This window comes from Salvelinus sp. IW2-2015, linkage group LG17, assembly GCF_002910315.2.
Source record: "Salvelinus sp. IW2-2015 linkage group LG17, ASM291031v2, whole genome shotgun sequence".
Taxonomy (NCBI): Eukaryota; Metazoa; Chordata; class Actinopteri; order Salmoniformes; family Salmonidae; genus Salvelinus; species Salvelinus sp. IW2-2015.
The window spans coordinates 36728865-36744466 of record NC_036857.1 but is presented as its reverse complement, the minus strand read 5'-3'; the positions used below and the strand labels follow the sequence as shown (position 1 = coordinate 36744466).

The 15602-nt window shown below is 40.5% G+C and overlaps 1 protein-coding gene across 2 annotated transcripts in view; it reads left to right on the top strand.

The window, feature by feature from the left end:
- LOC111976264 (rab11 family-interacting protein 3-like) overlaps positions 1-10355 on the top strand; it is a 107479-nt gene extending 97124 nt beyond the window's left edge. For both annotated transcript variants that reach the window (XM_024005042.2, XM_024005041.2), the window contains 2 exons: positions 3045-3341; positions 5337-10355. In XM_024005042.2, coding sequence (XP_023860810.1) covers positions 3045-3341; positions 5337-5453 — 414 coding nt within the window. In that variant the 3' untranslated portion in view covers positions 5454-10355. The remainder of the gene's footprint in view (positions 1-3044; positions 3342-5336) is intronic.
- Positions 10356-15602: the final 5247 nt, after the last annotated feature.

Sequence of the window (15602 nt, the reverse complement as noted above, 5' to 3'; positions counted from 1 at the left end):
ATAAACAATCCCACACAAAGACAATGGGGGGAACAGAGGGTTAAATACACAACAAGAAAATGAGGGAATTGAAACAAGGTGTGTGGAAAAACAAGACAAAACAAATGGAAAATGAAAAGTGGATCGACGATGGCTAGAAGACCGCCGCACGAACAAGGAGAGCACCCGACTTCGGCGGAAGTAGTGACAGTACCCGCCCCCCCCCCCCTGATCGCACGCCAACGCCGGCCTCGGGGACGACCCGGAGGGCGAGGCGCAGGGCGTTCCGTACGGAGACGGTGAAACTCCCGCAGCATTGAAGGGTCCAACACTTCCTCTACCGGAACCCAGCACCGCTCCTCCGGACCGTACCCCTCCCACTCCACAAGGCACTGAAGGCCCCTCGCCCGATGCCTCGTATCCAGTATAGAGCAAACGGAGTACGCCTGGGCCCCCTCGATGTCCAGAGGGGGCGGAGGAACCTCCCGCACCTCAGACTCCTGGAGAGGGCCAACCAGCACCGGCCTAAGGAGAGAGAAACGGCTCTTGAACCGCAGACCGGCAACTAMAACGTCAAAGGCAAAAASGGCAGCCAACAACTTCCCAGACAGACCCTATTATGACTTGTGGGGAGGAGAGGCCAAAGAGACAGCAGATCCTTACTACCTTGAGCAAAAATAACCCGTTGTGCGCTCACGGGGAATGTGCACAAGCACTACAATAAACAATCCCACACAAAGACATGGGGGAAACAGAGGGTTAAATACACAACAAGAAAATGAGGGAATCRAAACCAGGTGTATGGAAAAACAAGACAAAACAAATGGAAAATGAAAAGTGGATCGACGATGGCTAGAAGACCGGTGACAGATTAGGATGATTCCACAGAAGGATCACCATGCTTTTACATWGTTTTTTCTGGGAGGCGGGAGAAATAACCAGGAGGCAACTTGATTTAACTCTGATCAGTTTTTTATGTTTACAGTGCAAACAATGAACAAATTGTATAAAAAATTATGCCGTGTGAGGTACCGAAGCCGGGCACATAGGCGCCGGAACACACAAGGGCAAGTCTGAGAGGTGCCGACAGGATGCGGCTCTAATTAAGACCTGGTTACGCTAACGTTAGCTAGCTACTGTAGCTAACCAAACAAATATTTAAAATGGCCATMGCTGAATGCCTCTTTATATAACTCGAACTTCCAACATTGATTTGAATCTGAACAGGACATCCATTCCATTTAGCTACTGTTTTGTTGTAGTTCTCCAGTCAAAGATTTAAAGCTGCAATATGTAACTTTTTGGGAGACCCGACCGAATTCATATAGAAATGTGAGTTATAGATCTGTCATTCTAATTAAAAACCATTCTAAGAAGTGATAGATCTGTTATGTCTGTTATTTGTATGCTTCCCGTTCTTAAGTTTCGGTTTTAGGTTTTGTACACCTGCTTCAAATAAAAWRWWTTTGGTTATTGAAAATATATTTGACAGCAGTTTAGGTTGCACAATGGTACACTATATTTGCTTGTTTTGTCACATAAACTGAAATTAGGAAAACTATTCAAATTTTTGCAACGAAGAAAATGCCGGCGCGATTTCTGCATAGTGCATCTTTAAGCAAATTATCACAATTCTAGTAGAAGCAACTTGTAGCTAGTTCATGTTGAAGAACATGGATAAGTTGTTCCTAGGCTAGATCTAATAGCTGTATTACATTAACTCAGATGTTAGCCGTATACTACGTACGTGGTTTGAGTAGTTAGCGAGGCAACTTTGGTCAACCAGTTCAACATGGGATAACCGGTACCATGAAAGTGGCTCACCTTTTAGACAGGTTCATTTCAATGGCAACGAATCCTTCAGAACTAACCTGCTCCCRCGCAGGCTAACTCCATTTATTCTGAATGAAGTGTCTGAACTGCGAGTTGCGAACCTATTAAATCAGATTCCCTCGTCATCCCCTTCATTTGAGGAAGACGACTGATAAAATGTTTCTTTGTGTGTTAAAAAATTGTCATGTTAAAATACCTATTGCATTTTACATTTAGTAATGTCAGAATACATTTTAAACTTCACGCACAGTAAAACTTGTGTATAACTTAATATAATTATTTTATCGATAGGAATGTGAAAAAAGGTGCTTGTGCATTGATAAGCACACCAAAGACGGCATTAACGATAAGTAATAAAATAAAGACGGCACTTCAACAAGCCTATTTCACACCATAGCCTGCTGAATTTGAAAGATAACTTTTCTTTCATTTTGATTTCGGAACAAATTCAAATGTGGCACAGACCCACCCATTGATTGATGTTTCAGCATTATCTCAATGCACGCAGTTACAAGCCTGCTAGAGTTAGCAGCAGGCGGACAAGCAATATCTACCGCCGTAGTACGGATGAAGCCTGAGCTTGAATGTGAAGCTAACTGAAGCTGGCTAGCTTTAGARAACCCTGAGTAGATCTAGCTTCAGTCGTAGTATACTCCTCTGGCTGATCTGTTGTTATTGTCATCTGTGGAATTCATAATATTGTTGGACAGGTTGAAATGCTCTTTGTATCCAGTGAGMCAGTTCTATTTTTTTCCTACAGTTAACCCTCCAATCAGTAATTGGGAGAACACTCATTTAGAATGCCTGAAGCTTTAACAGAATTTGTGCGCGTGCATGCAAAATGTTAAACATCAAAAACATTGATAACAGAGAATTAAACATTTGGAGCATTTTGTTTCTGATAGAGATTATTTTGTGTTTCCATCCCTTACAATCAAAGCATAGTATGCCTGTAACTCAATGCACTGCTTTTTAAATTGAAAAATCTTTCTTTAGGGCCAAATTTGAGCAAATTCAAAACATTTGATTTATCGCAATTAACTATAGAAAATCATGTGATTAATCACATTTATTTAAATYGTTTGAGTGCCCTAGTAAAAAAGGATACCTACAATTATTGTTTTTTTCTCATCCAACCCTTCCAACGGTTGGTGACTAGTTGCTCTTGCAGAATAGACTATTGCGGTATCTCTCTCTAACAGCAGTCTGTCTCTCTCCCCTTCCTCAACCAGCTGATTGAGGACCTGCGGAAGCAGCTGGAGCACCTACAGCTGTACAAGCTGGAGGCAGAGGCCAGAAGGGGGCTCTCGCCCAGTGCTGGGCTGCAAGAGTACCAGAGCCGCACCCGTGAGGCCGAGCTGGAGCAGGAGATCCGACGCCTCAAGCAAGACAACCGCAGTCTGAAGGAGCAGAACGACGAGCTAAACTGCCAGATCATCAACCTGAGCATCCAGGGAGCCAAGAACCTGATGACGGCCTCCTTCTCCGAGTCACTGGCGGCCGAGATCAACTCTGTGTCCCGGGGAGAGGTGAGTCACAATATAGATAGTAGACAGCAGATACACATATACAGTGCCTTCAAAAAGTATTCACACCCCTTGACTTTTTCAAMATTKTATTGTGTTATAGCCTGAATTTAAAATTGATAACATTTCTATATTTTTTTGTCACTGGCCTGCACACAATACCCCATAATGTGAACATGGAATTATGTTTTTCAAAAATGTTCTAAATGTATTGCAAGTGACAAGCTGAAATGTCTCGAGCCARTAAGTATTCAACTCCTTTGTTATGGCAAGCCTAAATTAGTTCAGGACAACATATGCTTAACAAGTCACATAATAAGTTGCATGGACTCACTCTGTAATAGTGTACCCCACACATACAATTACCTGTTAGGTCCCTAAATCAAGCATTGAATTTTAAACACAGATTCAACCACAAAGACCACGGAGGTTTTCCGTGGCTCACAAAGAAAAGCACCTTTTGGTAAAAAAAAAAAAAAAGCAGACATTGAGTATCCGTTTGTGCTTGGTGAAGTTATTAATTACGCTTTGGATGGTGTATCAATACACCCAGTCACTACAAAGATACAGGCATCCTTCCTAACTCAGTTGCTGGACAGGAAGGAAACACCACAAGGCCAATGGTGACTTTAAAACAGTTACAGAGTTCAATGGCTGTGATAGGAGAACACTGAGGATGGATCAACAACATTGTAGTTACTCCACAATACTAACCTAATTGACAGAGTGGGAAGAAGGAAGCCTGTACAGAATACAAATATTCCAAAACATGCATCCGGTTTGCAACGAGGCACTGAAGTAATACTGCAAATAATGTGGCAAGCAATTCACTTTTATCCAGAATACAAAGTGTCCAACACAAGACATTACTGACTACCACTTWMCATATTTTCAAGCGTAGTGGTGGCTGCGTCATCTTATGGGTGTGCTTGTAATCGTTAAGGACTGGGGAGTTTTTCAGGATAAAAAAATTAACTTAATGGAGCTAAGCAGAGGCAAAATCCTAGAGGAAAACCTGTTTCTGTGCGCTTTACACCAGACATCTGRAGATTAATCCACCTTTCTGCAGGACAATAACCTAAAACACAAGGCTAAATGTACACTGGAGTTGCTTACCAATAAAGCCGTGAATGTTCCTGAGTGGCCGAGTTACTGTTTTGACTTAAATCTGCTAGCAATGATAAATAACCAAATTGACAGACATTGAAAAATGTTGAAAAGAATAACGGGTGTGGAAAGCTCTTAGAGACTTACCAAGAAAGACTCACAGTTGTATTGACTGAGGGTTGAATACCTATCTAATCAAGATGTATTAGTGTTTTATTTTTCTTACRTTTTTTACAAATGTTATCATTTTTCTTCCACTTTGACATTAGAGTATTTTGTGTAGATTGTTGACACCAAATGACAATTAAATCCATTTTATTCCTACTTTGTAACTAAACAAAATGTGGGAAAAGGCAAGCGGTGTGAATACTTTCTGAAGGCACTAGATATACAGAGAAGGCTTCGCATTTTTTTTTTTTTTCAACCTTTTTTAACTAGGCAAGTCAGTTAAGAACAATTTCTTATTTTCAATGGCGGCCTAGGAACAGTGGGTTAACTACCTTGTTCAGGGGCAGAAAGACAGATTTTTACCTTGTCAGCTCGGAGATTTGATCTTGCAACCTTTTGGTTAATAGTCCAATGTTCTAACCACTAGGCTACMTGCCGCATTGATATACAGGCCATAAATATACTGTATTTCCATGTCCATTTTTATCTCAGTAAGACTAATTTGGATGAATAAAGGTGGAATAAAATACATTTCTTGCAACTTTGGTGCCCATGATGCATCCCCCATCAAAATTCTGAATCTTAAATGCAGATTGCTGAAATCTGTATTGCATATCTTGTTGTGTCCCTTTTTGTAACTTCTTAAATAATTGTTCAATGCAAATGAAAAGTTCATATAAGTTACTATCCTTCTAAACATTTCATCTGTTTTGTTGTTTGCAGTTGATGGAAGCCATCCGCAAGCAGGAGGACGTCAACTTCCGACTACAGGACTACATCGACCGCATCATTGTGGCCATCATGGAGTCCAACCCCTCCATGCTTGAGGTCAAGCACTAGAGACGGCCATTTTGGAACAGGGCAGCCTGGCGGTCTCTCCGCCTCACTGGACGGCCATACTGGGAGAGACTGGCTAAACACTTAAAGACTGACTGCTGGGACTGACCACAAATATACAGTACCAGTCAAAMGTTTGGACACACCTACTCATTCAAGGGTTTTTCAAAACTATGAAGTAACACAAATGGAATCATGTCGTATGTAATAAAGTGTTAAACAAATCAAAATATATTTTTGATTTTAGATTCTAAGTAGACACCTTTTGCCTTGATGAAAACTGTGCACACTCTTGGCATTCTCTCAACCACCTTCATGAGGAATGCTTTTCCAACAGTGTTGAAGGAGTACCCGCATATGCTGAGCACTTGTTGGCTGCTTTTCCTTCACTCTGCGGTYCAACTCATCCCAAGCCATCTCAATTGGTTTGAGGTTGTGTGATTGTTGATGCATCTGATGCAGCACTCCATCACTCTCCTTCTTTCTCAAATAGCCCTTACACAGCCTGGAGGTGTGTTGGGTTATTGTCCTGTTGAAAAACAAATGATAGTCCCACTAAGCGCAAACCAGATGGRATGGCGTATCGCTGGAGAATGCTGTGGTAGCCATGCTGGTTAAGTGTGCCTTGAATTCTAAATAAATCACTGACTGTCTCCAGCGAAGCACCCCCACACCATCAAACCTCCTCCTCGATGCTTCACGGTGGGAACCACATATGTGGAGATCATCCGTTCACCTACTCTGCATCTCACAAAGACACAGCCGTTGGAACTAAAAATCTCCAATTTGGACTCATCAGACCAAATGACAGATTTCCACCGGTCTAATTTCCCGAGTGGCACAGCGGTCTAAGGCACTGCATCTCAGTGCTAGAGGCGTCACTACAGACCCTGGTTCGATCCCAGGGGTCCCATAGGGCGGTGTACAATTGGCCCAGCGTTGTCCGGTAAGGGGAGGGTTTGGCCGGGGTAGGCCTTCATTGTAAAATAAGAATTTGTTCTTAACTGACTTGCCTAGTTAAATAAAGGTTAAATAAAAAAAAGCCAGTTACATCATAGCCCGTAAAGGTTTTTGCGACTGCACTTGAAGAAACTTTCAGAGTTCTTCAGATGTCCCGGATTGACTGACCTTCATGTCCTAAAGTAATGATGGACTGTCATTTTTCTTTGCTAATTTGAGCTGTTCTTGAGCTGTTCTTCTTGCCATAATATAGACTTGGTATTTTGCCAAATAGGGCTATCTTCTGTATGCTRCCCCTACCTTGTCACAACACAACTGATTGGCTCAAACGCATTCAGAAGGAAATCAATTCCACAAATTAACTTTTAACATGGCACACCTGTTAATTGAAATGCATTCCAGGTGACTACCTCATGAAGCTGGTTGAGAGAATGCCAAGAGTATGCATAGCAAAGGCAAAGGGTGGCTACTTTGAAGAATCTCAAATCTATTTTGATTTCTTTAACACTTTTTTGGTTATTACATGATTCCATATGTGTTATTTCATTGTGTTCATGGCTGCACTATTTTTCCAGGAAGTAGAAAGTAGGAAAAATAAAGAAAAAAAACTGGAATGAGAAGGTGTGTCCAAACTTTTGACTTGTACTGTGTGTATATATATATATATACACACAGTTGGAGTCGGAAGTTTACATACACCTTAGCCAATACATTTAAACTCAGTTTTTTTTATCATTCCTGACATTTAATTCTAGTATAAATTCCCTATCTTAGGTCAGTTAGGATCACCACTTTGTTTCAGAATGTGAAATGTCAGAATAATAGTAGAAAGAATTATTTATTTCAGCTTTTATTTCTTTCATCACATTCCCAGTGGGTCAGAAGTTTACATACACTCAAATAGTATTTGATAGCATTGCGTTTAAATTGTTTAACTTGGGTCAAACGTTTCGGGTAGCCTTCCACAAGCTTCCCACAATAAATTGGGTACATTTTCTATATGATTGAGGTTAGGGCTTTGTGATGGCCACTCCAATACCTTGACTTTGTTTTCCTTAAGCCATTTTGCCACAACTTTGACCCCAAGCATACTTCCAATGTCCATTTGGAAGACCCATTTGAAAGCTTTAACTTCCTGACTGATGYCTTGAGATGTTGCTTCAATATATCCACATAATTTCCCCTCATGATGCCATCTATTTTGTGAAGTGCACCAGTCCCTCCTGCAGCAAAGCACCCCCATAACATGATGCTGCCACCCTGCCACAACCATGCTTCATGGTTGGGATGGTGTTCTTCGGCTTGCAAGCCTCCCCTTTTTTCCTCCAAACATAACTATGGTCATTATGGCCAAACAGTTATATTTTTGTTTCATCAGACTAGAGGACATTTCTCCAAAAAGTATGATCTTTGTCCCCATGTGCAGTTGCAATTGTGGTTTTGGAGCAGTGGCTTCTTCCTTGCTGAGCAGCATTTCAGGTTATGTCGATATAGGACTCATTTTACTGTGGATATAGATACTTTTGTACCTGTTTCCTCCAGCATCTTCACAAGGTCCTTTGATGTTGTTCTGGGATTGATTTGCACTTTTCGCATGAGTACATTCATCTCTAGGAGACAGAACGCATCTCTTTCCTGAGCGGTGTGACGGCTGCGTGGTCCCATGATGTTTATACTTGCGTACTATTGTTTGTACAGATGAACGTGGTACCTTCAGGCATTTGGAAATTGCTCATAAAGATGAACCAGACTTTTTTTTTACAATTTTTTTTTCTGAGGTCTTGGCCGATTTCTTTTGATTTTCCCATGATGTCAAGCAAAGAGGCACTGAGTTTGAAGGTAGTCCTTGAAATACATGCACAGGTACACCAATTTATTCAAATGATGTCAATTAGCCTATCAGAAGCTTCTAAAGCCATGRCATCATTTTCTGGAATTTTCCAAGCTGTTTAAAGGCACAGTCAACTTAGTGTATGTAAACTTCTGACCCACTGGAATTGTGATACAGTGAATTATAAGTGAAATTATCTGTCTGTAAACAATTGTTGGAACAATTACTTTACAATTACTAACCGACTTGCCAAAACTATAGTTTTTTAACAAGAAATTTGTGGAGTGGTTGAAAAATGAGTGTTTTAATGACTCCAACCTAAGTGTGTGTAAACTTCCGACTTCAACTGTATATATATGTACTGTATATGTATAGCTATTTTAGGTGGGAAAAAACACTCCGATTACCCTTAAAGAAGATTTTAATGAAAAAAAATGTTTGTCACTGTTTGTGGCTGTTATCTGAGAAAATAAGGTACGTGGTTTAACATCCCTGGTATTTGAGCTTTGCTTTGTGTGCTTGTCTGTTCCCCCTGAATACAGTAGGCTTTGGTTCTGAGGACCTGAGTTTCCCTTGTCTGTGCGAATGTGTTTTCTATGCGGGAACTCTTTCGATAGTTGGACTGCATGGAAGAGCTAGTTAACTTGTTGCTGTCCCCTTAAACATATTTTAGGCAATTAAATCTTATGAGCCTCAATGCTAACATGATTCTAAAACGTATTGTCCTTAAACTACATATCAGCCGATACCATCTTTCACCGTGAGATTAATGAACTCATGGGACGTTTGAGAGCGTTCTCCTGTATTAGACTGAACCGTGTTGAAACCACATTTAAACTGTATGAAGCACTGGTCAGGAGACGAGGTCAGATTAAGTCGACCCTGCCTGCTYTCTTGAATACAGTCTTGTGGTGCCGCCTACTACATTAACCGTGTTTATCCTGATTTGACTTGGATTTTCTTCTCAGTGTGAGTTAAGGCAACCCAGGTAAGGGAGGCCTTAACTCTGTTTTACAATGAAACAGAGTTCTAGGGGGTCAGGTGGGCTAAATACTCCAATAAGAGAACACTATCCCATCACATCACTCCCTCTAATGTAACTTTGGGGTAGTTAAAAACAGACAAATACTGATATAGATACTGTACTAAATGATGCTCATACTGACATGAAAGAATTGGATGGTGTAACTTGGACACTAAATCAAATTGATAGAAAATGTTGCTCTGACTAGTTTATATTTTTGTATTTGAGCTGAGTGCACTGGGAAGTGTAGTTCTTTGGCATGTGACTGACCCAACTGATCCTTAGTGGAATCAAGCTGAGTGAAAGCAAAAAGGGAGCCATCTTATCAATTGGGAAGTACATGTCTGGTCTGCTTGTTACCCATAATGAGTGACTTACTTTCCATGAAATGTTGATAAAAAAGCTGAATATATTTGACATGTCTTATTGAAGGAATGGAATCGGTTGTACTTTTGCACTCATTTTTTGATTAAGACAAAAAGTATTGTTTGTTAWACAAAATGTAAAAAGTTTATTGTTAAGGAATGTAATCGGAATTTGAAGATATCTTTTGCTTTAAGACCACATGAATTACTTAAGAATGCTAAAATTATTTGAAAACGGACTTGTTGCTTGTGGCTAACGGAGAGTCAGAGGTTAGATCTTGTAACTCTCCCGCAGCTTTTTGATTTAAAGGAGCAGAAAATGTTTAACACTTCGATGAAGCAATAACGTTGTGAAGAACAGTGGGGAGCGATGGACAGACACCACAAAYGGACGTCAACAAACGGACAAAACTCTCTTCTTTACTGTAAGAGCCTCGGTTGACTAAGCCCCAATCTGAATCTCTTGAACTTTTAACCACATTTCTGGAAATAAGCAAGAGGAAATGAAAATGGCAGACTATTGATACACATCATCACCGCTGCCTATTCACCAATGCACTCTCTGACACGGTTGAGATACTTGACATATTGAAGGATATTATTGTTGCTGTCTCTTAACTGCTCGAACTGCAGACAACTTGTAGCATTCTGTATCAACCACGCAGCTATACTAAAGACAAATGCAGCCTCCTCCACCTTTCACCTATAAAACTCTTGCTCTGTCACCACGCTCTTCTCCTTCTTTTCAGCACTCCATGAAAAATGGCCTTGGATGTAAATAACTTGAACATGTAAAGTTTTTTTCTAACCTTGTAGATTCTAGGTATTTTTATGTTGTTATTTTATTTTTTGTTCTTCTGCTAAGAAATAATATGATCCTCCCCCATGGGTAGGTCTTATGTATGCCACTCTAGCATGTAGCATGTACACATAATTTTCTCCCATCTGTGAATCACATTCATACATTTATTCCACATTTCACATTACTTCACACTCTTTGTTAATGATTCTTTTCCGTTGTTTTTTTAGGGAAAAGTTTGTAAATAGTTTTGGCATTTCTGGATTCACAAGGGATTCTGGTATTTAATGGATTTAATAGTTGAATACTACTCATGGGGAGAAATTGTTGAATTGAGAGAAATATTTAGATTGAAGTTGGTAGCACACAGTACATTTCAAAAGTGTTGCACTGAGCACCCATTGAATTGGCAACACTGACGTGTTTCAATCTGGTCTGATCAATTCAAAATTGATTTTTATATGGTGTGGTCATTCCACTTCAGCCCAACTGAAGTGTGATCCACTGTAATACTGACGTTGCAGACAGTGACCTCTTAAAGGTCATTGTAGTTAACAGAGTTGGCATGTGTCWCTGWTATCTCCCCAGCTGAGAACAGGCACTGTACAGAACTACAGATCTCTTCTGTATATCACTTTCTGAATCTTTTAAACTGATCTTTAGGTTTACCCATCCATATCATATGGAGGTCAGTGGAGTTGCACTACACCTGTTGCCTGGGGACAGGTAGTGAGGCCTCATAAAGCCCACACGTTATGTCAATCATAAACCAATGCAACTGTCTAATTGGTTCAAGTCATTCTGCCTTTGAGTGTAATTGATGGCTTTCCCCAGCAGATATGAGGCTCASGAGGCTTCAGGCAATCATTTACTACTACAGTACCCAGCAGCCAGTGGTGCATTACTAGGAGGAAACCGTAAGACATATCTTCCCACATACTGTACCCTATGTTACCTGTATACAGCAGCAGGATTACCTTATTTTTTTGGTATTATTCTTTGTTTCCTTTATTTCAGACTGTCTAGTTCAGACAGCTAGTTGTGAGACTTTGCATAATTGCTAGGTGACTGATTAGACGGAGTCCTGTCCAGGCATTCTGTTTTRCGTGGTTAAACTTGATTCAATAGGATTCTCTTATGCACTTTAAACAAGTTCCAATTTTTTTTAACACTTAAATGTTCAAACTAACAAAAGAATTAGGTTTTACTTCTGACCATTTTAACTATCAGCTCACACAMTCCTTCACTGTAATTTGAAAACATAAACAAAAAAAGTTATTAATTGTCATCGCTAAGCCCAATTGTCATTGTTAAGCCCTGAAGATCTGGCCTGATAGTCTTAACACTGTGCCTCTGTCATTCATACTTTTGCCTATTACTAACCTGATGATGAGCCCTGGAAAAGCACTGACCATATGTGACTGTCAGTTTGTTAAATTATAAAAATAGAATATTGTAGAAACAAAAATTGTACAACTGAAGTTTATTCTTATTTTTATTTTATAATTTTTTTTATTTTACCGTTATTTTACCAGGTAAGTTGACTGAGAACACGTTCTCATTTGCAGCAACGACCTGGGGAATAGTTACAGGGGAGAGGAGGGGGATGAATGAGCCAATTGTAAACTGGGGATTATTAGGTGACCGTGATGGTTGAGGGCCAGATTGGGAATTTAGCCTTATTCCGAAGGATAATGTGTAAATTATGATAACTATTGTTTACTGCTGTATATTTTTMATTGAATATCCCCTGAAAGATGCAATCCTTATTATCAGGGGCGCAACTTYCACTGTAGGGGGGCCGCCCTGTTTTAAAATTGAAATGTGATACAAAAAGAGACAAGTGTGCTTTAGGRCCATGATTCGGGTAGTCTGTGTRGAGTGTTTATCTGACTGGATAAAAAATATATATTATATATTATGTCCCACCCTCTTCTAAAACCAAAGTTGCGCCCCTGCTTATTGTTATTGGGGAATTATAATTTCAAGTAATTGTAAAAAGGTCAAAGAAAATAGTGAAGTAAGAAAATAAATCAAATAATAAAATGATATTTTGTTTGATGATCTTGATATTTAGTATATTATTGCTCATCACATTTCATTTACTACAGTCGTGGCCAAAAGTTGAGAATGACACAAATATTAATTTTCACAAAGTCTGCTGCCTCAGTTTGTATGATGGCAATTTGCATATACTCCAGAAGGTTATGAATAGTGATCATATGAATTGCAATTAATTGCAAAGTCCCTCTTTGCCATGCAAATTAACTGAATCCCCCAAAAACATTTCCACTGTATTTCAGCCCTGCCACAAAAGGACCAGCTGACATCATGTCAGTGATTCTCTCGTTAACACAGGTGTGAGTGTTGACGAGGACAAGGCTGGAGATCACTCTGTCATGCTGATTGAATTTCGAATAACAGACTGGAAGCTTCAAAAGGAGGGAGGTACTTGGAATCATTGTGCTTCCTCTGTCAATCATGGGTACCTGCAAGGAAACGTGCCATCATCAATGCTTTGCACAAAAAGAGCTTTACAGGCAAGGATATTGCTGCCATTAAGATTGCATCTAAATCAACCATTTATTGGATCATCAAGAACTTCAAGGAGAGYGGTTCAATTGTTGTGAAGAAGGCTTCAGGGCGCCCAAGAAAGTCCAACAAGCGCCAGGACCGTCTCCTAAAGTTGATTCAGCTGCGGGATCGGGGCACCACCAGTACAGAGCTTGCTCAGGAATGGCAGCAGGCAGGTGTGAGTGCATCTGCATGCACAGTTAGGTGAAGAATTTTGGAGGATGGCCTAGTGTCCAGAAGCCACTTCTCTCCAGGAAAAACATCAGTGACAGACTGATATTCTGCAAAGGGTACAGGGATTGGACTGCTGAGGACTGGGGTAATGTCATTGTCTCTGATGAATTCCCTTTCCAATTGTTTGGGCATCCGGAAAAAAAGCTTGTCTGGAGAAGAAAAGGTGAGCATACCATCAGTCATGTGGGATGCCAAGAGTAAAGCATCCTGAGACCATTCATGTGTGGGGTTGCTTCTTAGCCAAGGGAGTGGGCTCACTCACAGTTTTGCCTAAGAACACAGCCATGAATAAAGAATGGTACCAACATCCTCCGAGAGCAACTTCTCCCAACCATCCAGGAACAGTTTGGTGACGAACAATGCCTTTTCCAGCATGATGGAGCACCTTGCCATAAGGCAAAAGTGATAACTAAGTGGCTCGGGGAACAAAACATCGATATYTTGGKTCCATAGCCAGGAAACTCCCCAGACCGTAATCCCATTKAGAACGTGTGGTCAATCCTCAAGARGCGGGTGGACAAACAAAAACCCACAAATTCTGACAAACTCCAAGCATTGATTATGCAAGAATGGGCTGCCATCAGTCAGGATGTGGCCCAGAAGTTAATTGACAGCATGCCAGGGCAGATTGCAGAGTTCTTGAAAAAGAAGGCTCAACACTGCAAATATTGACTCTTTGCATCAACTTCATGTAATTGTCAATAAAGGTATTTGACACTTATGAAATGCTTGTAATTATACTTCAGTATTCCATAGTAACATCTGACAAAAATATCTAAAGACACTGAAGCAGCAAACTTTGTGGAAAWWAAAATTTGTGTCATTCTCAAAACGTTTGGCCATGACTGTAGATACAGCATATATGAAGGCATACGAGAGCACCTACTGACCAGAGCACCCACTGATGGGATCGACCATTTGTATTGTCTTTGTATTGTTGTTGWTTTAATYAAATTTWAAAAAATGAAGACCTACATAATGAAAAAGACAATGGTATCTCGTAACCATGGTAAGGATGTGGTTTCCATGGAGAAAGAATGCAGTATCCTTTGAAGTGTCTTGACCAATAGTTTTTGTGATATAGACCATTWTATTTCCTGGATTGCTGCTCATTGGAGGATTGTACCAATAATTCATTTTCTCACATAATTTTGCTGCAAATCCAGTGTTTTATTTTACCAAATTAATAAAAGAATGTCCCTCTATGTGACAAGGGAGAACTCAAATGGTAAGTTTCTTTGTAAATTGTGCAGGCATTCAAACATGTGCCCAGTATAATCTTCAGGTAATTRATATTATATGTCTATGTTTTGGATGAAAAACAACTGTCTAATACAATAGTTTGACATAGCTCTCTCTTGTGTCGCCCATTCTATGCAGAGGAAGCCTTTCCCCCTCTATCCCCAACTCCGCTGTCCCATGGAGACCTTGTCCATCCCCAGAACATCCCCAGCAAGGTCCCTGCCTTTTTCYACTCTCAACCTTATCAATACTGGAGCCCTTCATCTCCAACCCATCATACCCACCTGCTGGCTATGGACATGTACTACCAGAGCCCACCACCAGCCTCTGCCCCCTGGGAACAGCAAAGTCCTAGCTATACTGGCTATACACCATCCTCTCATACTGAGCAACAGTATGGAAACGTCTACAATTATCCCCTCTCCCACGGAGATCACTACCATACCATGCAGTATCAGGGGGCTCCATGGTTGCCACCACCGATAAAGGTACCACAAACCCCCACCTATGACAAGCGGGTGTTGGAACAAATAGGGCCTGTGTGTCCTCTGATGGTAGCCATGATGGTGTCAGGTATACCAGTGGTCCCTGTGGTTGGGATAGGCTTGGGCAGTGTGCGGTTAACAGCCCAACGGTTCATGGAAATGAACCCGAGGATGGATGTGCTTTGGAAGGAGGAGATGGAGGATATTCTGGCATCATTCAACAGTTCTGAGGAGGAGAGATACTGGAGTGACGGATCATTCCTAGCACAGCTGTACAGCAGTCATATTCCTCTTGGCCARTTTGACCACTTCATCTGATAGGGCTAGGAGAGGCTTGTACAATAAAACATATTTAGTASAATATTGAGTTTTATATGACCAGTACAATATTATAATTTCATTTTTATATTGTGGAAAGTAGCCGCCTACCTCGATGTCGAATATTGATTTTACTTACACTGGTATGTGTATGCATGTTTTCAATTCAGGTTCACTCAGAATAAAAGAAAAGTCGCAATAAAAAGTCTGACTTGTTACAAACATGTTGCCCTGTTGAATGTAACTCAAAAGTCCTCACACGGAACTTTTCTTGATACACATTGCGTAMTTTTATTCAGTACGGACATATTTTGTTAGCG